The sequence below is a fragment of the Acomys minous genome (genome assembly GCF_964271855.1).
Source record: "Acomys minous genome assembly, chromosome: 11".
NCBI classification, from domain to species: domain Eukaryota; kingdom Metazoa; phylum Chordata; class Mammalia; order Rodentia; family Muridae; genus Acomys; species Acomys minous.
Window position 1 is genome coordinate 60,396,931 of NC_140492.1, and position 26,598 is coordinate 60,423,528.

A 26,598-nucleotide genomic window follows, 5' to 3' on the forward strand; every position below is an offset into this window, starting at 1 on the left:
GTCCCTTCCCCACCCCCATCCTCTCGCTATCTGTCCCTTCCCCACCCCCATCCTCTCGCTATCTGTCCCTTCCCCACCCCCATCCTCTCGCTATCTCTCCCTTCCCCACCCCCATCCTCTCGCTATCTGTCCCTTCCCCACCCCCATCCTCTCGCTATCTGTCCCTTCCCCACCCCCATCCTCTCGCTATCTGTCCCTTCCCCACCCCATCCTCTCGCTATCTGTCCCTTCCCCACCCCATCCTCTCAGCTATCTGTCCCTTCCCCACCCCATCCTCTCGCTATCTCTCCCTTCCCCACCCCCATCCTCTCGCTATCTGTCCCTTCCCCACCCCATCCTCTCGCTATCTCTCCCTTCCCCACCCCCATCCTCTTGCTATCTCTCCCTTCCCCACCCCCATCCTCTCGCTATCTCTCCCTTCCCCACCCCCATCCTCTCGCTATCTGTCCCTTCCCCACCCCCATCCTCTCGCTATCTGTCCCTTCCCCACCCCCATCCTCTCGCTATCTGTCCCTTCCCCACCCCCATCCTCTCGCTATCTGTCCCTTCCCCACCCCATCCTCTCGCTATCTGTCCCTTCCCCACCCCCATCCTCTCGCTATCTCTCCCTTCCCCACCCCCATCCTCTCGCTATCTCTCCCTTCCCCACCCCCATCCTCTCAGCTATCTCTCCCTTCCCCACCCCATCCTCTCAGCTATCTGTCCCTTCCCCACCCCATCCTCTCAGCTATCTCTCCCTTCCCCACCCCCATCCTCTCGCTATCTGTCCCTTCCCCACCCCCATCCTCTCGCTATCTGTCCCTTCCCCACCCCCATCCTCTCAGCTATCTGTCCCTTCCCCACCCCATCCTCTCAGCTATCTCTCCCTTCCCCACCCCCATCCTCTCGCTATCTCTCCCTTCCCCACCCCCATCCTCTCGCTATCTCTCCCTTCCCCACCCCCATCCTCTCGCTATCTGTCCCTTCCCCACCCCCATCCTCTCGCTATCTCTCCCTTCCCCACCCCCATCCTCTCGCTATCTGTCCCTTCCCCACCCCCATCCTCTCGCTATCTGTCCCTTCCCCACCCCCATCCTCTCGCTATCTCTCCCTTCCCCACCCCCATCCTCTCAGCTATCTCTCCCTTCCCCACCCCCATCCTCTCAGCTATCTCTCCCTTCCCCACCCCCATCCTCTCAGCTATCTCTCCCTTCCCCACCCCCATCCTCTCGCTATCTGTCCCTTCCCCACCCCCATCCTCTCGCTATCTCTCCCTTCCCCACCCCCATCCTCTCAGCTATCTCTCCCTTCCCCACCCCCATCCTCTCGCTATCTGTCCCTTCCCCACCCCATCCTCTCAGCTATCTCTCCCTTCCCCACCCCCATCCTCTCAGCTATCTCTCCCTTCCCCACCCCCATCCTCTCGCTATCTGTCCCTTCCCCACCCCCATCCTCTCGCTATCTGTCCCTTCCCCACCCCCATCCTCTCGCTATCTCTCCCTTCCCCACCCCCATCCTCTCGCTATCTCTCCCTTCCCCACCCCCATCCTCTCAGCTATCTCTCCCTTCCCCACCCCCATCCTCTCGCTATCTGTCCCTTCCCCACCCCCATCCTCTCGCTATCTCTCCCTTCCCCACCCCCATCCTCTCGCTATCTCTCCCTTCCCCACCCCCATCCTCTCGCTATCTCTCCCTTCCCCACCCCCATCCTCTCGCTATCTCTCCCTTCCCCACCCCCATCCTCTCAGCTATCTCTCCCTTCCCCACCCCATCCTCTCAGCTATCTCTCCCTTCCCCACCCCCATCCTCTCGCTATCTCTCCCTTCCCCACCCCCATCCTCTCAGCTATCTCTCCCTTCCCCACCCCCATCCTCTCGCTATCTCTCCCTTCCCCACCCCCATCCTCTCAGCTATCTCTCCCTTCCCCACCCCCATCCTCTCGCTATCTCTCCCTTCCCCACCCCCATCCTCTCGCTATCTCTCCCTTCCCCACCCCCATCCTCTCGCTATCTCTCCCTTCCCCACCCCATCCTCTCGCTATCTCTCCCTTCCCCACCCCATCCTCTCAGCTGTCTCTCCCTTCCCCACCCCCATCCTCTCAGCTATCTCTCCCTTCCCCACCCCATCCTCTCAGCTATCTCTCCCTTCCCCACCCCCATCCTCTCGCTATCTCTCCCTTCCCCACCCCCATCCTCTCGCTATCTCTCCCTTCCCCACCCCCATCCTCTCGCTATCTCTCCCTTCCCCACCCCATCCTCTCGCTATCTCTCCCTTCCCCACCCCATCCTCTCGCTATCTCTCCCTTCCCCACCCCCATCCTCTCGCTATCTCTCCCTTCCCCACCCCCATCCTCTCGCTATCTCTCCCTTCCCCACCCCATCCTCTCAGCTATCTCTCCCTTCCCCACCCCATCCTCTCGCTATCTCTCCCTTCCCCACCCCCATCCTCTCAGCTATCTCTCCCTTCCCCACCCCATCCTCTCAGCTATCTGTCCCTTCCCCATCCCATCCTCTCAGCTATCTCTCCCTTCCCCACCCCCATCCTCTCGCTATCTGTCCCTTCCCCACCCCCATCCTCTCGCTATCTGTCCCTTCCCCACCCCCATCCTCTCAGCTATCTGTCCCTTCCCCACCCCATCCTCTCAGCTATCTCTCCCTTCCCCACCCCCATCCTCTCGCTATCTCTCCCTTCCCCACCCCCATCCTCTCGCTATCTCTCCCTTCCCCACCCCCATCCTCTCGCTATCTGTCCCTTCCCCACCCCCATCCTCTCGCTATCTCTCCCTTCCCCACCCCCATCCTCTCGCTATCTGTCCCTTCCCCACCCCATCCTCTCAGCTATCTCTCCCTTCCCCACCCCCATCCTCTCGCTATCTCTCCCTTCCCCACCCCCATCCTCTCGCTATCTGTCCCTTCCCCACCCCCATCCTCTCGCTATCTGTCCCTTCCCCACCCCCATCCTCTCGCTATCTGTCCCTTCCCCACCCCCATCCTCTCGCTATCTGTCCCTTCCCCACCCCCATCCTCTCGCTATCTCTCCCTTCCCCACCCCCATCCTCTCGCTATCTGTCCCTTCCCCACCCCCATCCTCTCGCTATCTCTCCCTTCCCCACCCCCATCCTCTCGCTATCTCTCCCTTCCCCACCCCCATCCTCTCAGCTATCTCTCCCTTCCCCACCCCCATCCTCTCAGCTATCTCTCCCTTCCCCACCCCCATCCTCTCAGCTATCTCTCCCTTCCCCACCCCCATCCTCTCGCTATCTGTCCCTTCCCCACCCCCATCCTCTCGCTATCTCTCCCTTCCCCACCCCCATCCTCTCAGCTATCTCTCCCTTCCCCACCCCCATCCTCTCGCTATCTGTCCCTTCCCCACCCCATCCTCTCAGCTATCTCTCCCTTCCCCACCCCCATCCTCTCAGCTATCTCTCCCTTCCCCACCCCCATCCTCTCGCTATCTGTCCCTTCCCCACCCCCATCCTCTCGCTATCTGTCCCTTCCCCACCCCCATCCTCTCGCTATCTCTCCCTTCCCCACCCCCATCCTCTCGCTATCTCTCCCTTCCCCACCCCCATCCTCTCAGCTATCTCTCCCTTCCCCACCCCCATCCTCTCGCTATCTGTCCCTTCCCCACCCCCATCCTCTCGCTATCTCTCCCTTCCCCACCCCCATCCTCTCGCTATCTCTCCCTTCCCCACCCCCATCCTCTCGCTATCTCTCCCTTCCCCACCCCCATCCTCTCGCTATCTCTCCCTTCCCCACCCCCATCCTCTCGCTATCTCTCCCTTCCCCACCCCCATCCCCTCGCTATCTCTCCCTTCCCCACCCCCATCCTCTCGCTATCTCTCCCTTCCCCACCCCATCCTCTCGCTATCTCTCCCTTCCCCACCCCCATCCTCTCAGCTATCTCTCCCTTCCCCACCCCCATCCTCTCGCTATCTCTCCCTTCCCCACCCCCATCCTCTCAGCTATCTCTCCCTTCCCCACCCCCATCCTCTCAGCTATCTCTCCCTTCCCCACCCCCATCCTCTCGCTATCTCTCCCTTCCCCACCCCCATCCTCTCGCTATCTCTCCCTTCCCCACCCCCTCCTCTCAGCTATCTCTCCCTTCCCCACCCCCTCCTCTCAGCTATCTCTCCCTTCCCCACCCCCATCCTCTCGCTATCTCTCCCTTCCCCACCCCCTCCTCTCAGCTATCTCTCCCTTCCCCACCCCCTCCTCTCAGCTATCTCTCCCTTCTTCACCCCCATCCTCTCGCTATCTCTCCCTTCCCCACCCCCTCCTCTCAGCTATCTCTCCCTTCCCCACCCCCTCCTCTCAGCTATCTCTCCCTTCTTCACCCCCATCCTCTCGCTATCTCTCCCTTCCCCACCCCCTCCTCTCAGCTATCTCTCCCTTCCCCACCCCCTCCTCTCAGCTATCTCTCCCTTCCCCACCCCCATCCTCTCGCTATCTGTCCCTTCCCCCACCCCCATCCTCTCAGCTATCTCTCCCTTCCCCACCCCCATCCTCTCGCTATCTCTCCCTTCCCCACCCCATCCTCTCAGCTATCTCTCCCTTCCCCACCCCATCCTCTCGCTATCTCTCCCTTCCCCACCCCATCCTCTCGCTATCTCTCCCTTCCCCACCCCCATCCTCTCGCTATCTCTCCCTTCCCCACCCCATCCTCTCGCTATCTCTCCCTTCCCCACCCCATCCTCTCGCTATCTCTCCCTTCCCCACCCCATCCTCTCGCTATCTCTCCCTTCCCCACCCCATCCTCTCGCTATCTCTCCCTTCCCCACCCCCATCCTCTCAGCTATCTCTCCCTTCCCCACCCCCTCCTCTCAGCTATCTCTCCCTTCCCCACCCCCATCCTCTCGCTATCTCTCCCTTCCCCACCCCCATCCTCTCAGCTATCTCTCCCTTCCCCACCCCATCCTCTCGCTATCTCTCCCTTCCCCACCCCATCCTCTCGCTATCTCTCACTTCCCCACCCCATCCTCTCGCTATCTCTCCCTTCCCCACCCCATCCTCTCGCTATCTGTCCCTTCCCCACCCCATCCTCTCGCTATCTCTCCCTTCCCCACCCCCATCCTCTCGCTATCTCTCCCTTCCCCACCCCCATCCTCTCGCTATCTCTCCCTTCCCCACCCCATCGTCTCGCTATCTCTCCCTTCCCCACCCCATCCTCTCGCTATCTCTCCCTTCCCCACCCCATCGTCTCGCTATCTCTCCCTTCCCCACCCCATCCTCTCGCTATCTCTCCCTTCCCCACCCCCATCCTCTCAGCTATCTCTCCCTTCCCCACCCCCATCCTCTCGCTATCTCTCCCTTCCCCACCCCCATCCTCTCGCTATCTCTCCCTTCCCCACCCCCATCCTCTCAGCTATCTCTCCCTTCCCCACCCCCATCCTCTCGCTATCTCTCCCCTCCCCACCCCCATCCTCTCAGCTATCTCTCCCTTCCCCACCCCCATCCTCTCAGCTATCTCTCCCTTCCCCCCATCCTCTCAGCTATCTCTCCCTTCCCCCATCCTCTCAGCTATCTCTCCCTTCCCCACCCCCATCCTCTCAGCTATCTCTCCCTTCCCCACCCCCATCCTCTCGCTATCTCTCCCTTCCCCACCCCCATCCTCTCAGCTATCTCTCCCTTCCCCACCCCCATCCTCTCGCTATCTCTCCCTTCCCCACCCCCATCCTCTCAGCTATCTCTCCCTTCCCCACCCCCATCCTCTCGCTATCTCTCCCTTCCCCACCCCCATCCTCTCAGCTATCTCTCCCTTCCCCACCCCCATCCTCTCAGCTATCTCTCCCTTCCCCACCCCCATCCTCTCAGCTATCTCTCCCTTCCCCACCCCCATCCTCTCAGCTATCTCTCCCTTCCCCACCCCCATCCTCTCAGCTATCTCTCCCTTCCCCACCCCCATCCTCTCAGCTATCTCTCCCTTCCCCCATCCTCTCAGCTATCTCTCCCTTCCCCACCCCCATCCTCTCAGCTATCTCTCCCTTCCCCCCATCCTCTCAGCTATCTCTCCCTTCCCCACCCCCATCCTCTCAGCTATCTCTCCCTTCCCCCATCCTCTCAGCTATCTCTCCCTTCCCCACCCCCATCCTCTCAGCTATCTCTCCCTTCCCCCATCCTCTCAGCTATCTCTCCCTTCCCCACCCCCATCCTCTCAGCTATCTCTCCCTTCCCCACCCATCCTCTCAGCTATCTCTCCCTTCCCCACCCCCATCCTCTCAGCTATCTCTCCCTTCCCCCCCCATCCTCTCAGCTATCTCTCCCTTCCCCACCCCCATCCTCTCAGCTATCTCTCCCTTCCCCACCCCCATCCTCTCAGCTATCTCTCCCCTCCCCACCCCCATCCTCTCGCTATCTCTCCCTTCCCCACCCCCATCCTCTCAGCTATCTCTCCCTTCCCCACCCCCATCCTCTCGCTATCTCTCCCTTCCCCACCCCCATCCTCTCGCTATCTCTCCCTTCCCCACCCCCATCCTCTCAGCTATCTCTCCCTTCCCCACCCCCATCCTCTCAGCTATCTCTCCCTTCCCCACCCCCATCCTCTCAGCTATCTCTCCCTTCCCCACCCCCATCCTCTCGCTATCTCTCCCTTCCCCACCCCCATCCTCTCAGCTATCTCTCCCTTCCCCACCCCCATCCTCTCAGCTATCTCTCCCTTCCCCACCCCCATCCTCTCGCTATCTCTCCCTTCCCCACCCCCATCCTCTCGCTATCTCTCCCTTCCCCACCCCCATCCTCTCAGCTATCTCTCCCTTCCCCACCCCCATCCTCTCGCTATCTCTCCCTTCCCCACCCCCATCCTCTCGCTATCTCTCCCTTCCCCCCCATCCTCTCAGCTATCTCTCCCTTCCCCACCCCCATCCTCTCAGCTATCTCTCCCCTCCCCATCCCCATCCTCTCGCTATCTCTCCCTTCCCCACCCCCATCCTCTCAGCTATCTCTCCCCTCCCCACCCCCATCCTCTCGCTATCTCTCCCTTCCCCACCCCATCCTCTCAGCTATCTCTCCCCTCCCCACCCCCATCCTCTCGCTATCTCTCCCTTCCCCACCCCCATCCTCTCAGCTATCTCTCCCCTCCCCACCCCCATCCTCTCGCTATCTCTCCCTTCCCCACCCCCATCCTCTCGCTATCTCTCCCTTCCCCCCATCCTCTCGCTATCTCTCCCCTCCCCACCCCCATCCTCTCAGCTATCTCTCCCTTCCCCACCCCCATCCTCTCAGCTATCTCTCCCTTCCCCACCCCCATCCTCTCGCTATCTCTCCCTTCCCCACCCCCATCCTCTCAGCTATCTCTCCCTTCCCCACCCCCATCCTCTCGCTATCTCTCCCTTCCCCACCCCCATCCTCTCGCTATCTCTCCCTTCCCCACCCCCATCCTCTCGCTATCTCTCCCCTCCCCACCCCCATCCTCTCGCTATCTCTCCCTTCCCCACCCCCATCCTCTCGCTATCTCTCCCCTCCCCACCCCCATCCTCTCAGCTATCTCTCCCTTCCCCACCCCCATCCTCTCGCTATCTCTCCCTTCCCCACCCCCATCCTCTCGCTATCTCTCCCTTCCCCACCCCCATCCTCTCGCTATCTCTCCCCTCCCCACCCCCATCCTCTCGCTTTCTCTCCCTTCCCCACCCCCATCCTCTCGCTATCTCTCCCCTCCCCACCCCCATCCTCTCAGCTATCTCTCCCTTCCCCACCCCCATCCTCTCGCTATCTCTCCCTTCCCCACCCCCATCCTCTCGCTATCTCTCCCCTCACCACCCCCATCCTCTCAGCTATCTCTCCCTTCCCCCATCCTCTCAGCTATCTCTCCCTTCCCCCATCCTCTCAGCTATCTCTCCCTTCCCCACCCCATCCTCTCAGCTATCTCTCCCCTCCCCACTCCCATCCTCTCGCTATCTCTCCCTTCCCCACCCCCATCCTCTCGCTATCTCTCCCTTCCCCACCCCATCCTCTCAGCTATCTCTCCCCTCCCCACCCCCATCCTCTCGCTATCTCTCCCTTCCCCACCCCCATCCTCTCAGCTATCTCTCCCTTCCCCACCCCATCCTCTCAGCTATCTCTCCCTTCCCCACCCCCATCCTCTCGCTATCTCTCCCTTCCCCACCCCCATCCTCTCGCTATCTCTCCCCTCCCCACCCCCATCCTCTCAGCTATCTCTCCCCTCCCCACCCCCATCCTCTCAGCTATCTCTCCCTTCCCCCATCCTCTCAGCTATCTCTCCCTTCCCCCCCCATCCTCTCAGCTATCTCTCCCTTCCCCACCCCATCCTCTCAGCTATCTCTCCCCTCCCCACCCCCATCCTCTCAGCTATCTCTCCCTTCCCCCATCCTCTCAGCTATCTCTCCCTTCCCCCATCCTCTCAGCTATCTCTCCCTTCCCCACCCCATCCTCTCAGCTATCTCTCCCCTCCCCACCCCCATCCTCTCAGCTATCTCTCCCTTCCCCCATCCTCTCAGCTATCTCTCCCTTCCCCCATCCTCTCAGCTATCTCTCCCTTCCCCACCCCCATCCTCTCGCTATCTCTCCCTTCCCCACCCCATCCTCTCGCTATCTCTCCCTTCCCCACCCCATCCTCTCGCTATCTCTCCCTTCCCCACCCCCATCCTCTCAGCTATCTCTCCCTTCTTCACCCCCATCCTCTCGCTATCTCTCCCCTCCCCACCCCCATCCTCTCAGCTATCTCTCCCTTCCCCACCCCCATCCTCTCGCTATCTCTCCCTTCCCCACCCCCATCCTCTCGCTATCTCTCCCTTCCCCACCCCCATCCTCTCGCTATCTCTCCCTTCCCCACCCCCATCCTCTCGCTATCTCTCCCCTCCCCACCCCCATCCTCTCGCTATCTCTCCCTTCCCCACCCCCATCCTCTCAGCTATCTCTCCCCTCCCCACCCCCATCCTCTCGCTATCTCTCCCTTCCCCACCCCCATCCTCTCGCTATCTCTCCCTTCCCCCCATCCTCTCGCTATCTCTCCCTTCCCCCCATCCTCTCAGCTATCTCTCCCTTCCCCACCCCCATCCTCTCGCTATCTCTCCCTTCCCCACCCCCATCCTCTCGCTATCTCTCCCTTCCCCCCATCCTCTCAGCTATCTCTCCCTTCCCCACCCCCATCCTCTCGCTATCTCTCCCTTCCCCACCCCCATCCTCTCGCTATCTCTCCCTTCCCCCCATCCTCTCAGCTATCTCTCCCTTCCCCCCATCCTCTCAGCTATCTCTCCCTTCCCCACCCCCATCCTCTCGCTATCTCTCCCTTCCCCCCCATCCTCTCAGCTATCTCTCCCTTCCCCCCATCCTCTCAGCTATCTCTCCCTTCCCCACCCCCATCCTCTCGCTATCTCTCCCTTCCCCCCATCCTCTCAGCTATCTCTCCCTTCCCCCCATCCTCTCAGCTATCTCTCCCTTCCCCCCATCCTCTCAGCTATCTCTCCCTTCCCCACCCCCATCCTCTCGCTATCTCTCCCTTCCCCACCCCCATCCTCTCGCTATCTCTCCCTTCCCCACCCCCATCCTCTCGCTATCTCTCCCTTCCCCACCCCCATCCTCTCGCTATCTCTCCCTTCCCCACCCCCATCTCTCCATCACACACTCATACTCTCATATATTAGGATTCTGTGTGTGCAAACACTGCATTTTATCCTAGAGAACTTGAGCATCTTCAGATTTAGATCATGTGTGATTGGGTCCCAGAACCAAGTGCTACATTGACACCAAGGGTGGCTTTATTTTTCTGGGGGTGCATTACGGTCTGCCACAATGATCTTCCTTCCTTCCTTTTTTGCTTTTTCAAGATAGGGTTTCCCTGTGTAGCCCTGGCTGCGCTGGACTCACTTTGTAGACCAGGCTGGCCTTGAACTAGGGGACCCGCTGGCCTCTCTTGGCATTAACGGCATGCACCACCACACCCAGCACAATGAGCTTGCTTATTACATCATTTTCTCGGTACGGCAGTTTCAGTGCAGACTTTAAACGGAGGCACTTATGTTTCTCTTTTACTTTTTGTAATGAGTTTGGAAAAGAGGAATAACAAAATAAATAATTGTTAACATAATTTAGCACTAAGTTTTGAAAAGGCTGACAAAGAAGCAGATTCCTTTGTTAGATCAGAAAATATAGTATGTAAAATGTATCGTATACAGTTTTAAAGCAAAACCCTCATTATATATACTGCCAATACAGATAAAAACGTTTTTATTGGTGTTTTGTTTTAAAGTAAGCAGAATGTGCACAGACTAGAGATGAGTATGCTGCTTAGAGTGTGCGTTCCTGTGGTCCCAGCACCCAGGAGTGGGGAGGCAGAACTGAGATGGACTGCATAGCCCGGCCTGTCTCCACCTTCCTATTCCCCCCTCCCCTAAAGCAATCAGAGAACTGTATTTATATGTGGCCTTGGAGTCTCTGCTATTATTTGATGAAGATGAGTGTGGGCAGGTGGGCGGTTTATTCAGTCAGCATTTCATGATGTTTGAAATTCCTAATTCGTAACCCCACTTTCCTTCCAAGACGTTTTGTATGCTTAAGTCTTCTGTAGGTAAACAAGGAGTGATTTTCCTCTTGGTTCCCAGGCACAGCTTATTAATGTGTGGCACGATGCCATCTCTGTTTTCTAGTTATGACTATAGAGGCAGGAAGTCATGGTAGATGTATAAGGTAACAGTAATCTCATAATTCAAATATTTTCAAAGTGTTTCAGTTTCCTAAGAATTGAAATTCTACAAAATGCATGTATTTGTAATACATAAATAAAACCCATGGATCCTCTCTGACTGCAGTGTTAGGTTATTGGCTTAAGCTTGTTTCTTTACTTTTTGTCTTATTTTTGTATCATGCTGGTCCTTTGCTTATTTGCACATTTGCATTTTCTTTCTTTTACACCTTTCCCTTTTGTTTTAACCCTGCCCCCTTTTTTCACATGACAGGAAAAAGCCCGATCATATCAGGTACCAAATAGCCCCTGCCCTTCCTCCTCTTACCCAGTTTCCTCTGTGGCACGAGAAAGCACCTAATTAACCCGCGTTTGGTTGGATTACTTGCAATGGATAAAAACATCTCTTCATGCTCCAAATTGGAATGAAAACTTAAGTATTTATTTGAGGAAGAGAATTATTCCTTTTAACCAGTCGCCCATGTCCTCCGTTGACTTGAACTGGGAAGGGACAGTGCGTAGTTATCCACAAGAGATGCAGCCTGACTGGTAGGAGCGCCCGGTGGCTTTTGTTTTTTATGACGGACATAGAGTAGCACACCTTGTTTTCAAGACCGAGCAGTGGCTGAGACTAGTCCCTGGGATGAGCTGCTGATGTTGCAAGGACTCCTGGTCAGGTCATAGGTTTTCTTTGTTTTGCCACTTTCTTTCCATGAAAACAACAAATTGAATTGAAAATTAAACAGTGCATTAAGCCTTTAAATTGTATTAAATATCTATCTAACACTTGAATATGTATATGCACCTGTAATTTACATAGTTTTAGTTATAAAGCCTCTTCAGATTTAGAGCTGTGACTTTTGCCCATATTTTTGATATTAAGATCATGATAAAATATATTTGATTTTTATAAATTTTTTTCCTTTTGACCCAAAATTTGTCACCTGGAAGTTCTCCTTGGTATGTAATAGTATTTATTTATTTTTAAGTAAATGTAATATGTTGGTCTAAATTATACTAAATTACTTCTATTTGAGACAGATAGAAAATGTGTCTTACTTTTCTTACCCATAGGAAATTAGGAACCACCTTGTACTTTGTGCTCCATTTTTAGTCTTGTAGACTATGTACTGTGTAAGCACGGTCTTCCCAAAACTTGTCTCTTGGATCTAGTTGCACCTTTTGAAGTGCTGTAAACTTTCCTGTACCAAGTGCTTCAAATACTAAGTGTGTGTGTGTGTGTGTGTGTGTGTGTGTGTGTGTGTGTGTGTGTGTGTGTAAAATTCATAGGCTACAGAGCTATTCATCACACTTCCCCTTGGAAATATTAATAGTCACTAGGATTATTTTACAGGAACAATTAAACTCTACTCAGTCTATGCTTGCCTTGCAAATATGAGGACCAGAGTTTGATCTTCTACAGCCCACATACAAATGCCAGGTGTGCTCGCCTGTGCTTGGAATCCTGGGACTGAAGAGGCAGAGCTAAGTAGATCCCCAGGGCTCAGTGAGCGGAAGAGACCTTGCTCAAAGGAGTCGGACAGTTCCCTAATGATCCCCCAAGGTTCTCCTCCAGGCCCCACGTGCGTGTGCATATTTGTGTGTGCACACCACAGCATATGTGTGCCCAGCAGAGCACATGCGTGTACACTAGAGCAGATTTATCGCCTCCACCCCACATACCCATCACATCAACTGTATCCCTTTCCCTGGCGAGAGCTCTGGTTGATGTTAGATGTGTGTTTTTAATGGTAGCAGAGGGAAGACCGTGTCAGACAACATCTTTGTAGTTCATTTTTCTCTACCTGTGATCTATTATTATGTTTGAAGGAGGCCGCAAACAAAGTGAAATTTGTATTATCTTTTCTAAGTATTTCACAAAACCCAATGATGTAAGAATGTCACCCAGAAGCTCATAAATGTCAGGGGAACTGAGTGTCAGGGATGCTTATGCTTCATAAGGTTAGTAACCGAAGGGACCGAGACATTTCTATCTAGTTGTATTATTATTATTATTATTATTATTATTATTATTATTATTATTATTTATTTTTTTTTTAAGGGAATACTGCCCTAAGAAAAGATAGCTTTTGAGGAGCTCAGAAGCGTGAAAAGTTGGCATTGTTTCCTGGATAGCTTCCCACTGTTCAATAAAACTGTGGTTCCCCCCAAGCCCTGTAAGATAACCACCACAGTACACAGTCTGTGCATCTTGATTAATATAGTTCACCCTCCTCAAATGGATTTTAAAACCAACACTTTAATCGGATCCAGAGATTGTTTCCATTGCATGTCATCCCATGTGACAGGGTGCACCGTGTGGCCTGTGTGTAGGAGCTCCCTCTAACATTCCTAACAGCTGTCTGTCCCTTGCACAAAACCCTGCAAGTTCTTCCTTTTCTGCTCTGCTGACTCGCACTCAGCGGCACCCCACCTTGTATTATTTAGATGCTTGTTTAACAAGACTCTTGTTCAATGGAAAAGATGATATGTCTTTAAGTGGCAAGAAAACCTATCCACCCAGTAAAAGGCCTAAAAAAAAAAAATGCCAAGGCATCTTCTGGTCTCATTCTCAGCTTTGGAGAAATCACTAAACATTTAAAAATAGAAATTCAAAACACCTAAATATAATCTCTAGTAATTTGTGTTAGTATCAATGAAAAGGTAGAATCTCTGTCTGCTAATAGATTAATAACTAATTAAAAACCATCTCATATGAAACTAATTTACAAATAACAGCTCAAACACTTCACTTTTCGTGCTTGGTGAGAAGTTTTGCTTCCTTTATGAATGGCTTTTGACTGTGGGTTTTTTGTTTTTGTTTTTGTTTTTGTTTTATGTCTTTAGTTCTTTTTGTTACTTTAATAAATTAGAACTAGTGCATATGGCTTGCATTGCCTAGCCTTTTTTCTTAAAGAACATTGTAAGCAAATTACTTAGCAGTAATGAGGAGAGCCATTTAAACGCCTGGGAGGGCCGTATGTGGTAATACGCTTTTCTTGAGAACCGTTTTGTATGAAATAAAGCTTGTGATCATGTAGAGTGTAGCCTCTGGTCGCTGGCCAGTCACACATATGCTGAGTTAGCTTCCGAAGGGTTGAAAATAAAGTGCCATTTATGGTAATATTTTACTCTTATGAATGGATGATTTCTTCATAGTGTTAAGTTTTCTATATTGCAAATGTGGGTATTTGAGGGAGAGATTTTAATTATTTTGAACACCTAAAAAAAAAAACCCTTTACGTTTGTACTTTTAAAATAGTTATTGGGCTGGAGAGATGGCTCAGAGGTTAAAAGCACTACCTGCTCTTCCAGAGGACCTGACTGAGTCCAATTCCCAGCAACCACATGGTGGCTCACAATCATCTATAACGTGATCTGACGCCCTCTTCTGGCCTGCAGGTGTACATGCAGATAGAGCATTCATACATAAAATAAATAAATCTTGAAAAAAAATAAAATGAAAATATATTTTAAAAATAGTTATCATGTGGTCTTAGCAGGAAAAATAAAAGCTTTTGTTTAGATGTAAAGTTATGACATAAAATTAACCAAAGCAGCAAGTCTATCTCCCTCATCTGTGATTTTTTAAAGGTGCTTATCTTAGTTTTCAGTAGTTCTCTCAGATGCCTCAATTCTGAAGGCAGAGCAGCGCCCATCTCCGAGCACCACCCTAAACAGGTGTCTAGTTCACCCCCCGCCCCCATGAGTAGTGCACATGTGTGATCTTTAACCCGTCTCCTCTCTGTCTAGACGCTGGTTCTCCATACAGAACAATCAGCTGGTTTACCAGAAGAAGTTCAAGGTAGGTGCTTTGTTAAGCAATAAAGGGAAAACCCAGTCAGTTCTGGTTCCAATTCTTTGTGTCTTTGTCTCAGTGAACACAGATGCCCACAAATATCCATATGCACAGTTTTTGGAATTGCTGCTTCTTGGTTTCATGCGTGGGTGTGTGTCATAAGTGGAGTGGGAGCTGGTAACCCTAGATCCTTAAAAGCAGAGTGATTTGAATTCTGTTTTTTTTTTTTTAGACGAAACAAAGGTTTCTTTTCATTTGTGTGCACATGTGTGTCTGAGGGCAAGTTTGCTCATGTAACTTCCATGCCCCCAGAGGCACCAGATTATTATTTTAAGGTACAGTCTCCCCATGAGGCCCTGGCCAGCCTGTAACTCACTGTGTAAACTGGGCTGGCCTCAAACTCAAAGCGATCCAGCAGCCTCTGCCTCCTGAGTGCTGGGATTAAAGGCGTGCGCCATCACACCCGACTTTTATTTTTATCCTTAATTATGTGTACATGTATGTCCTGGGTGTCAATTTGTACACTTGAGTGCAGTGCTGCAGAGGTCAGAAGAGGGCATCAGGTCCCCTGGAGTTGGAGTTATTGGCAGTCTGTGAGCTGCCTGACCCGAACTCCATCTGCTGCAGGAGCACTGTGCGCTCATAAGCACTGAGCCATCTCTCCAGACCCAGTCACGGCGTTCCTAGCTTTGAGATGTTTTGTGTGTAGCAAGATTATTACCTTTGTGTTACTAAGTCCTTTGGTTAGTTGTGTGGCAGGAGTGACCCTTTTTTTTTTTTTTCCTCAAGACGAGGTTTCTCTGTGTAGCCTTGGCTGTCTTAGACTCACTTTGTAGACCTGGCTGACCTCAAACTCACAGCAATCTGCCTGCCTCTGCCTCCCGAGTGCTGGGATTACAGGTGTGGGTCACCCACCCGGCTGACCCTTGTCTTTAGGACGCATTGTCTGAGGACCAGTGGTGATAGCACAGAACACTTCAATATGACGTAAATCAAAACATACGCTGCTAATAATGTAAATAGAAAGCCTGCACTTTGTCCTGCTGCTTATGTGTTTGTTTCTTGAGCCTTCTTTCAAGGTGAGGGATTTTATGTATTGGAAAGCTATACTGGATGGCTTGTGAGACTGCTAGACACTGGAACCCTTTGTTCATTAATTGGTGCTTTCTTCTGATTTTTGTATTAGTATTTTAATTAGAAAACAATAAAAATTTTTTACCTTTCTCGTAAGAATTTTAAGAAGAATTTACCAATTTCTTGTCTCTCTTTGGAGCATTTAAGACATGATTCACTAAAGGTTTCTCTTTGGGGAGAAAACAGCCTTTCTGTATGTGAGTGGGTCTCCAAAGACTTCATGGCCGTGAGTGGGGAGAGGGCCAACAACGACATGGTTGTCTTGAGTGCTTACTAAGTGCCAGTGTGATGAGAGAGATTAAATGCACGAGACAAAATCGCCTTCATTAGCTGTTTGTCTTCATAACGCCCGCCTATAGCGACAATGTGATAAAGTAGGAACCTTGTAAGTGTGCTTGAAGCTTGTGGCTGCTGTGGGTGCAGAAAGCCCGAGACTGACGGCAGCTCCCCCTTGCTGCAGGACAGCCCCACCGTGGTGGTGGAGGACCTGAGGCTCTGCACGGCCAAGCCCTGCGAAGACATCGAGCGGCGCTTCTGCTTCGAGGTGGTCTCTCCAACAAAGTAAGGTGTTCGCAAGAGCTTGAGAGCTGCTTTTATGTTTCTGTAATCTTCCCCAAGACTTGAGAACTCTGATTCATGATTTTCAGGGCAATAGAAGAGAATTAATGTTTTGAGAATAAATTCCAGGAGCATATACAGATGTTGTATCCGAGTATTTATGTAACTTCTCTCCGTGTAGCTTACTCTTTGAAATATGTGGAGATTATGTACTTATTTGCTCAGTGGGTTGTGAGCACGAGGCAAGCACCTACTACTGAGCTCCCGTCCTGTAAACATTATTTACAGGCTCACATTCAGGCAAAACACTAACACACATACATACTTTTAAAAAATGTGCTGAATAGAATAGTGAGAAAAAGAAAGTGTGTGGATTTTCCCTTCTAATTAATTGTTTGACAGAATGATGTGTTTCCTTTTAGAAGTTGTATGCTCCAGGCGGATTCCGAAAAGCTACGCCAGGCCTGGATTAAGGCTGTTCAGACCAGTATTGCAACTGCTTATAGAGAGAAAGGCGACGAATCTGAGGTTAGTACAGGTGTTATCAGTATTGCGGGACCTATTGCTAAATGTTTTAAATTTCACTTGTAGTCCTTTTTATGGAACATGATTTTATATAATTAAAAAAAAATTTTTTTAATGTTGTAAAATTTTAGATTCAGGTTCTTTTTGCTGACCTTTTTGTATGTTCCACCTTCCCCCTCCTTCTCCTGCCCACTTTTTTAATTTTAATTTTTAAAAATTCTTACGTTCTCTCTTTTATTCTAACTTTCTTTACAGTTCACGTAGCCCAGGCTGGCTGGGGCCTCACTGTGTAGCTGGAGGTGATTCTGGATTCATGGGCCTCCTGCTTCTGCCTCCTGAGGGCTGGGCAATCCCACCGTGCCTCAGTTTAGGCTGTGCGTGCGACCCAGCCGAACTACACCTCCAGCCCTTGCCTACTGTTTTCTTTTGGGATCTAAATATATCTTTATTTTAATATTTGAATGTATATCCCAGAGTATTCTTATGCTAGTGGTTTTTCTCTTAAATATTTTGATTTTTTGTTGTTGTTAATAATAATAAGTACTTTGTGAGTTTAAATTTTTACTTAGTTTTAAATTAAGACTGACTAAAAAGCAAAAAAAAAAGGAGAGCCTATGTTGTCCCTTAGTTGAAAGCCTTGCAAAGAGTCTGTTGATTCTTTGGAAAGGCCTAGAGAGATGGAACCACTCTGGGGCTGTTGGGTTTGGGCTGAGGCACAGGCTTACTGATAGAGAGCTAACGGGAATGTTCTGTACATTGTACCTAGAGGTTATCGTGGGCAATCCCGGGCTCCCAGGAGTAGATCAGACCAGAAGCTTCCTACGCAGGCACTGAAGGAACTCCCTGTCCTAAGCCAGTGGTTCGCCTTCCTAATGCTGCAGCCCTTAATACAGTTCCTCGTGTTGCAGTGACTCTGAGCCGTAAAATTGTCACTGCTCCTTCATAACTGCAATTTTGCTATTGTTATGAGTTGTAATGTAAATCTCTGTGTTTTCTGATGGTCTTAGGGGACCCTCATGAAAGGCTCATTCAACCCCCACAAAGAGGTCATGACCCACAGGTTGAGAGCCATTGCTTTAATCAGTCTCAGAGAAACAGTTTGCCTGGACATTGTTGAATACAAATGATAAGAACACTGGCAAAAAGGCATGTTGGTAAAGAGAGCCCTCCAGTCTGGGTCAGATGTCCTTGAACTTTCCGTGCAGTATAGCTACTAACCTGGGATTTTCTCACACAGTCGTTTTCAGTATTCCTGTCTTTCTGATGACCTATATATTTTCCCATATTGAATTAAGAGGTTGAGGACTTCCTTCAGTATTTCCAGAAAGTTAGGAATTTGTGATTTCATGTTCTCCTGAACAGAGCTTTATTTTGTCTTTACATTTGTGTGGTAGTTTGGCTAGGTATAGAAGTTTTGGGTCAGAAACAGTGATTCTTAAGAAGAACACTATGGCCAGGCAGTGGTGGTCCATGCCCTGATGCCAGCTCTCGGGAGACAGAGGCAGGCAGATGTTTGTGAGATTAAGGCCAGCCTGGTCTACAGGGCGAGATAAAGACAACCCTGTCTCGGGGAGGGGTGGGCTGGTATGTTGTTTCTTCTGCTCTTTTGTTTTTTAGTTTCAGGATTCTCTTCTTATTACTGATTTTTCCTATTTATTTTCTCCAGTTCTCTCTAGCTCTCTCTGCAATTTCTGAACTGACATTATTTTGTTTTCTTGAACATTGGTAACCTGTTAAAATTTACTTAATTTTCAAGAATTCCTTTTTGTTCATTGTTTATTGAGTCTGTTATTTTGTCATGACATAGTACTGTAATTATTAACCTTCATGTCTTGAAAAAAATAATGCTTGTTCACTAAGTCCCATCCCTAAACAGTTAACTGGTGTTGAGAACCAGGCTCAGTTTTAAAAATTTTGTATTTTAAAATAATCTTTTTTTTTTTTTAATTCTTTAGAAATTCTGGGGCTAGAGAGATGGCTCAGAGGTTAAGAACACTGTCTGTTCTTCCAATGGTCCTGAATTTGGTTCCCAGTATGGTAGCTCACAACTATCCACTATGAGATCTGGTGCCCTCTTCTGGTGTGTAGGCACACATGTGGGCAGAGTACTGTACAGCTAATAAATAAATAAATCTTAAAAAAAGAAAAGAAATTCTGAGCCAGGCTGTGGTGGCACATACCTTTAATCCCAGCACTTAAGAGGTGGTGGCAGGCAGATCACTGTGAATTCGAGGCCAGCCTGGTCTATAAAAGTGAGGCCAGGGTAGCCAAGGCTACACAGAGAAACCCTGTATCAAAAACAGAAACAAAAAAATCTAAAAAACCAAAAAACAAAAGAGAAAGAAAGAAGTTCTGTACATTTTTACAGTGTGTATTGATCATATTTACTCACCATTACTTTCCCCTCCAGTTCTCCATAGTGTCCCCTACCCCATCTTTCTCTTGTCTTTTTATTTTTGTTGTTGTTCATAATTCTCTGAACTCATTTAGTGCTGTCCATATATGCATGGGTGTGTGGCTAACTAGCTCCTGAGGTGTGAGCAGCATACCATGAGCCACATCTCCAAAGGAGAGTGATTCTTCTTCCTTCAGCGGCCATCCTCGGGTGGGTGGGGCCTCATGATCTCATCCGCCATCCATGAGAGGATTTGATTGGCTTGACCTGTACATGTCTTCTGCAAGCAGGCACAGTTGTCATGAGTTGGCGTGTTCAACCACCATGCCACATCCAAATATGAGCATCTCACAGCTCTCCTCCCTGTCCGCCAGCTCTTGTATTATTTCTGCCCTTTCTTCTTCCCTGAGCCTTGGACGGTGGGAGGTTGAAATAGATGAGCCATCCACAGTTGAGCACTCAACTGTTGTTTATATTCAGCACTTTGATCAGTTACAAGTCTCTGCATTAACCACTATTCACTTATCTGACCAAGTTGAGAATAATACAAAATAGTAGTAGAAGCGTAAGCATTTAGAGTACAGTTTAACAGTATGACCGTCTAGCAGAACAGTAAGGGTAGGTTTTCCCTATGGCCTATGACGCAGCCCCCCCCCCCCCCCCAGTTAGAGGCATAGAGTACATGAAATGCCTTCTGTGAAGCAGGCCACAGATTCATACAGAAAGCAGTTGGTTGACCCATAACCATTGTGCCATCATTGCACCAGTGGGCACATCTTCCTAGCAGGTTTGTGTTGTTAGCGCGCAGGCTATTGATATGTCTTCTCCTCAGCAGCCAGCAGGGAGAGAGTTTCCTGGTCAGTTTGAGGTTGAGCTGTGTCCCACATCCAAAGTGTGTGGTGTCTTCTTCAGTAGGGTTGTATCCTCTAGTTACTGTGGGCGAACCAGCACAGTGGCCACAGCCTGTGATATTCAGGGTGCCTTTCGGCCTCCCTCAGGAAGGGGTCCTGAGTCATCAATTAAAAAAAAAAAAGAAGACTTTCTTTAGGTGATTCTGTAAACAGCTAGATTAGGGATTATTTTATAAAAGGTTTTTCTTGGCTTTCTTGTAATATGCTAATGATTATAAGTTAAGACTACACACTAAAGACATAGTTAAGATTTTGCTGACTATAGGATTCTCTTAAGTTCAGACTATGTGTTGAGCAACAGCCACAGTCAGGATCCTTTTCAAAAGCTCTGATCTCTTCCAGGGGCATAAGGAGCCGGTAGGGGAGCAGTAGGCCATGGTCAGCCAGTGCGCATTCACTTCATCTCCCGCCTTTGAGCTCTCAGCGCAAGCCCAGCTAGAGACTCTCATTTACTCCTTTAGAGAAGAAGTTTCCATTCATCGAAATTTGTGTGTAGAGATAGTCCCTTACTGGCCTGGGCTTGGGGAGGGCACCCTGGGATATAACTGCTTCCTGATCAGTCATGTGTTTATTGGGAACAAAAACATTAGCATATCAAAAAATTGGGAATGAACCAATATGATATCTGTCTTAAATACTGACACTCTTTCTATAAGTGATAATTCTGTTTGTTAACTTTACATTTTAACAGATATATTTTTTATCTATTTTTTTAATTTAAAAATATTTATTTATTTATTATTTGTACAATATTCTGCCTCTGTGTGTCCCTGCAGGCCAGAAGAGGGCACCAGGTGCCATTATAGATGGTTGTGAGCCACCATGTGGTTGCTGGGAATTGAACTCAGGACCTTTGGAAGAAAGACAGTGCTCTTAATATCTGAGCCATCTCTCTAACCCCCTTATTTTTTTATTTTTAATAATGTATTGTGTATTTCTTTTTAAATTGATTATTCATTTTACATCCTGGTCATAGCCCCCTCTCCTTCTCTCCCTCACCCCACCCTCCCTCCCTGTTTCCCCCTCCCCTATTCCCCAGAGAAGGGGAAGCTCCCCTCACCTCAGCTCAGCACTGAGGGCATCCCCTTCCCCTGTGGCCCAAAGAGGCAGTCCCACCAGGAGAAAGCCACAAAAAAGCAGGCAGCAGAGTCCATGTCAGAGCCAGCCCCCACTTCCCTCACTAGGGCACCCACATGATGACTGAGATGCCCATAGGCTACATTTATGTAGGGGGCCCAGGTCCAGTCTATGGACCCTGGCTGGAGCCCCAGTCTCCACACCCCTCCTCCCGGACCCTGGTTGGTTGGCTCGGCTGGTCCTCCCCTCTGAGTCCTCCATCCTTCCCTCCACTCTTACCCAAGACTCCCTGCGGTCCACCCTGTGAGTCTCCGGCATGTGCTTCCATCAGATGCTGGGTGGAGCCGCTCAGAGGGCAGCCAGGCTAGGCTCCTATCTGCAAGCACAGCACAGTATCTTCAGTAGTGCCAGGGATTGGCTGTCTCCCATGGGTGGGGCTCAGGTTGAGCCAGGCACCGCCTGGAAATTTCTTCAGTCTCTGCTCCATCCCCATCCCTGCACATCTTGTAGATAGAGCAAGTCCTGGGTTGAAATTTCCTTCGGTGGGTTGGTGTTCCCCTCTGACCAGATATATTTAAAAATTTTTTGAAATCTCAACTGTCCATAGAATTTCTGTATACAGTACAAATAACTTCTCCCCCTTGAAGTTCTTGAGAGTCAGTTGTCAGCAGGCTGCCTCACTTCCAGCACCTGCTTTACTAAACACTCTCGCCTCACCTAGGATGAGATCTTTTAAATAACTACAGTACAGACATCAAAATGGAAACAGCCCATGTTATATTATGACCATTTAACCCCCAAATGCATTCGAGTTTAAAGTTGTCCCAGTAATATTCTTTACAGCAAGAAGATATAGCTAGCTGTTGTGTCTCTCCAGTCAGGGGCAGGCAGTACTCCAGGCTTAGTCTGACCTTTTGACCTTGAAAGTTTTGGAAATTATAGTCTCAGTTATTTAGCTGGGCAAGAGCTTTGTGTGTAAATACTACCATACCACCCTTGGAAGTGGCTGGCAGCTTTGTCTGCCCCAGTTTTCCAGTGTGAGGTGTGGGGGTACGTATTTGTGAAGGAAGTACTTTGAAATTGTAAATATCTGTTTCTTGCCCAAGTGAATTTTAATTCATGACAAATTTTTAGCTGTGTTCCTATTTGCTTTTATCTTATTCAATATCCATTATTGTCATTGTCTGGTTTTGTGTCTGAAGCTGACTCAAATTTGTCACATGCAGGCATCCTTCTGACCCTGTGTAGGACCCGGTGGCCTGATCAAGGTTGTGCTCTTTGCGTGGGTCCCGGTCTGACTCTCCTCAGGCACCTGGAATTCTGAGCCCTATGATTGTCCTGTTTGCGCAGCCCTTCCTACCGCTGTGTTGTTTTCAGGAAAAACAAACAAAAATCAAATGCTATTTCCAGTGCTTTCTGTGCTGACACACTGGCTTGTACAAAAAGCATTAAATTACCAAATACTTACTTATTCTTTTAGAAATTGGATAAGAAATCATCTCCATCAACAGGAAGCCTAGATTCCGGAAATGAATCAAAAGAGAAGTTATTGAAAGGAGAAAGCGCACTGCAGCGCGTCCAGTGTATCCCTGGCAACAGCAGCTGTTGTGACTGTGGTCTGGCCGACCCACGGTGGGCCAGCATCAACTTGGGCATCACCTTGTGTATCGAGTGTTCTGGGATTCATCGGTGGGTGTGCCTGCCCAGAGCGAGTGGGAGAGCTGCTTTGGGTTAAATACATGTTGCAAATTATTGTGGGTTTTGTTTGTTTTGTTTGTTTTTGTGGGTCTTTTTCCCAGTTTCCTGATTTAGTTACCAGTTTATATTTGTACATTTTATCAAGTGGATAATTTTAGCTTTAGAGTTTTTTAGGACTCTGGCTCATCATTAATAAGCAGAGAATCCATCCATATTTATTTTGTGGGAGCCATTTATGTGTATATGTGTGTATAAATACGCAAATAGTGATTTCATAGTTTTATATTAAGAATAATGTGAATTCTTCTCCCCATGTAGGAGTCTTGGAGTTCACTTTTCGAAAGTACGATCTTTAACTTTAGACACTTGGGAGCCTGAGCTTCTGAAGGTGAGAGAAATGTTTGTGTGAAAGCACTCCACAGCTGATGGCAGGTCTCATCTAGGGGGGATGCTGCCATAGTGGGGAACTGAAGACTAAAATAGAGAGGTAGATGGGCCAGGCGAAAGAAAGTCTAACGTTTGGCAGTGTTTGACACAGAGTGACAGAACTCAAATACAGGGCTACTCCATAAGTGACTTTAGTGAGCTGTATGTTGGATGAATTTTAATATTTCTATGAAGTGGGAATGAGGGACATTTTAAAAAATAGGTCTTATTTCAATTTACTGTCCTTGAATTGGCCAGTACTTGCTATAGCTAACTGTATGTGATGCTTTTTGTCAAACCTCTAGGACCAGCCGTGGGCATGGGCACAGTCAGTACTCTGATATATAGATAGACATGTGATAAATATGGCTTCCGTTTAGATGTTTATTGTTGTTTTTGTTATTATTATTATTATTATTATTTAGGTTTTTGACAAAGGGTTTCTCTGTGTAGCCCTGACTGTCCTGGACTTACTTTGTAGACCAGGCTGGCCAAGAACTCACAGAGATCCACCTGTGTCTGCCTCCCCGAGTGCTAGGATTACAGGCGTATGCTACTGTGCCTGGCCTTTATTATTTTTGATCATGTGTATGTGTTTGAGCCTGTGTGTACTAAGTGCGTACACAGGTGCCTGCACAGGTCAGAGGGGTCAGGCCCCTTGTGAGCTGATGTGAGTGCTGAGAACTGAGCTTCGGTCCTCTGCAAGAGCAATACAAGCCCTTTAACCACTGAACCGTCTGTCCACTACTGACTTTTAAATACAGCTAGATATGTAATATATCTGGATGGATGGATGGATGGATGCTCTCTGTTAGGTACCTGTTATAGGAGTGATAATATTCTGATAAAGAATGGCAAATGGGTAATAATCTCAGCCTTTGGCTCCTTTTACCTTTAAAATTTCCTTGTGGAATGAACAGTAGCTGTCTGTAAAGACGAATGAGTGAATCATACCCACTTAAAGAACTTTTAAAGCTTAGCTTATTTTTTTAGGACTTTTAATACTTAGCTTGCATTTTTATTTTCCTACCAAATAGCTTATGTGTGAATTGGGGAATGATGTTATAAATCGTGTTTATGAAGCTAAACTGGAAAAAATGGGAATAAAGAAGCCACAGCCAGGACAAAGGTATGACGACTTAATGTGTTACTTTCCTCCCTGATCACAAATGCAGCTGTGACTTTATTGTACCATAGATGACATAAGACCATGTGATGGGTGTTTAGAAGTCATCGCTACAGGGCCGGGTGTGGTGGCGCACGCCTTTAATCCCAGCACTTGGGAGGCAGAGGCAGGCGGATCGCTGTGAGTTCAATCCTAGTCTACAAAGTTAGTACAGTACAGCCAAGGCTACACAGAGAAACCCTGTCTCGAAAACCAAAAAACCAACCAACCAAACAAAAAACACAAAACAAACAAAACACCAAAACAACACAAAAAAAGAAGTCATGGCTACTACTTCTGTTTAAACGTGACCATGCCTGTCTTCTGCGTGCTCCTTAGGTCTGTACATCTTACTGTAGTGTTCTCATTAGACCACCTAACTGGGCAGCCCATCATTTGTAGTCTCCAGGTGACAGGCAATCATTAGGGGAAAAGTCTCTACATAGGGATGTACAAGCTCTTTGCCATTAAAGTGCCATTCTGTTAGTTTGGTTCCCTCGCACCTATGTTAATTCAAGAGAGGCGGTGCTGGTGTATTCTCCCAGTCCTGGGAGGCAGGGAGTCCCTTGGGCTTGGTGGCCAGCTAATCTCAATGGATTAGTAAATTCCAGCTCAGTGAAAGACCAAGTCTCAAAAAATAAGGCAGAGCGTGATTAAAGAAGACATGATGTTGGCCTTTGGGCTCCACATGCCTGTATATACACAAGCACACACACGTGCATACACAAGCATGTACACACACACACAGGATCTGTTCACTAATGTCTCAGAGGTCAAGTGTTTGCACTGTCTGACTTGATGGGTGGAGCCGTGAGACTTCCCAATCAAAGACAGGAAAGGCAGCTTAACTGAACTCAGACCCCCCAGTTCTCCACACAGAAGTCTGCCACAGAAAGCTGCTAGCATCAGGTCCTTGTGGTTGACACGAGGTCCAGTCAGTAGGAGTCTTTATTTTTAGCATTAGAATTCCATTTGCCATAATCCGATGCTAAGATTTGAACTAAGCCAATGTGATTTTTAAATCACTTTTAATATTTGCTATATGAGAGAGAGTTATTAGACCCTGGGCTTTCCTATTTTAGCCAAATATCTAAGTATTTTAAAATAAAATAAGAAACATTACACAACAGTCATATATGTTTTGTTGTTTTTTGGTTGCTTTCAAGACAGGGTTTCTCTGTGTAGCCCTGGCTGTCCTGGAACTCACTCTTTAGACCAGTCTGGCCTTGAGCTCAGAGATTTACCTACCTCTGCCTCCTGAGTGCTGGGATTATAGGCGTGCGCTACCGCTACCCAGCAGGAACAGACATATTTTATGGTTATATAATAAGAAAGGAAAATAACATTTTCCCCACTATAAGTCTGGAACACTGTATGTTATTGTAGTTATTGTATGAAAAATTATGATCACCAGTAGTGATTGTTCAGGATATGGCAGTATCTCTGTAAAAATGTAATTAATGTTAATTTCTGTATGTATATTTTTAGTTTTTCTGGTAGTATTTCTCATAAACCACAAGGAAGTATTTATACAAATACATACAGACAGAAATTAGGAGAATCTGAAGGTACCGTGTAACTATTAATTTTAAGTGGGTTATTAGTAATCCATCTGACTATGAAATTAGCTTGTTATTTAGAAGGAAAGCATGCTGGATAGTGCTACACATTAACTGTTACAGATTCACTTAAGAAAGTTTTTAGAAGAGGGTGTCAGGTTCCCTGGAGTTATAGGTGGCTGTGATGTGGGGTCCCCTGGAGAGCCCTCTTAGCTGCCTTCTCTCTGGCACGCCCAGCCCTCCCTTTTGTTTTTAACTACATTAGATTCTGTGTCTAGTGGCACGCACTCAGTGTTAGCCATGCTAAGGGGCTCCCTGGAACATCACAGCATCTTCCTGTCTCCCAGGCAGGAGAAAGAGGCATATATCAGAGCCAAGTATGTGGAGAGGAAATTTGTGGATAAATACTCTACGTCATCCTCCCCTTCCGAGCAGGAGAAAAGCAACAGCTCCAAAAGCTGCGAGGAGGCGAGGCTGAGCCACCACGCCAGACTGTCTGTCCACACCTCAGGTATTTTACCTCAGATGTTTTCCTTTTTCCTCTCACAAGTATGGCCACTGTAGGGTTTGTTTTTGTTTTTGTTTTTAAATGCTAAAAGCCTGTTTCCTTCTACACATTCTGAGGGAAGTTTGGATTTCTGTGTCTTTAAGACTGTTAACCTGAGATGGTCCCATGGTTCGCACTCTTAGGTACAGTCTGTACTCTCCGGCGTGCAGCTACTCACCGGCAGGGGGAG

At 49.0% G+C, this 26,598-nt stretch overlaps 1 protein-coding gene across 3 annotated transcripts in view; it reads left to right on the forward strand.

Moving 5' to 3' along the window:
- The window catches only part of ACAP2 (ArfGAP with coiled-coil, ankyrin repeat and PH domains 2), a 126,219-nt gene that overhangs the window by 84,089 nt on the left and 15,532 nt on the right, over positions 1-26,598 (forward strand). For all 3 annotated transcript variants that reach the window (XR_014782959.1, XM_084800908.1, XM_084800909.1), the window contains exons 11-17: positions 14,368-14,419; positions 16,008-16,108; positions 16,528-16,633; positions 22,494-22,702; positions 23,030-23,099; positions 24,175-24,266; positions 26,209-26,372. Coding sequence is in view for 2 of the 3 variants with exons in the window: in XM_084800908.1 (XP_084657034.1) it covers positions 14,368-14,419; positions 16,008-16,108; positions 16,528-16,633; positions 22,494-22,702; positions 23,030-23,099; positions 24,175-24,266; positions 26,209-26,372 (794 nt within the window). In the remaining variant the exon portion in view is untranslated. The remainder of the gene's footprint in view (positions 1-14,367; positions 14,420-16,007; positions 16,109-16,527; positions 16,634-22,493; positions 22,703-23,029; positions 23,100-24,174; positions 24,267-26,208; positions 26,373-26,598) is intronic.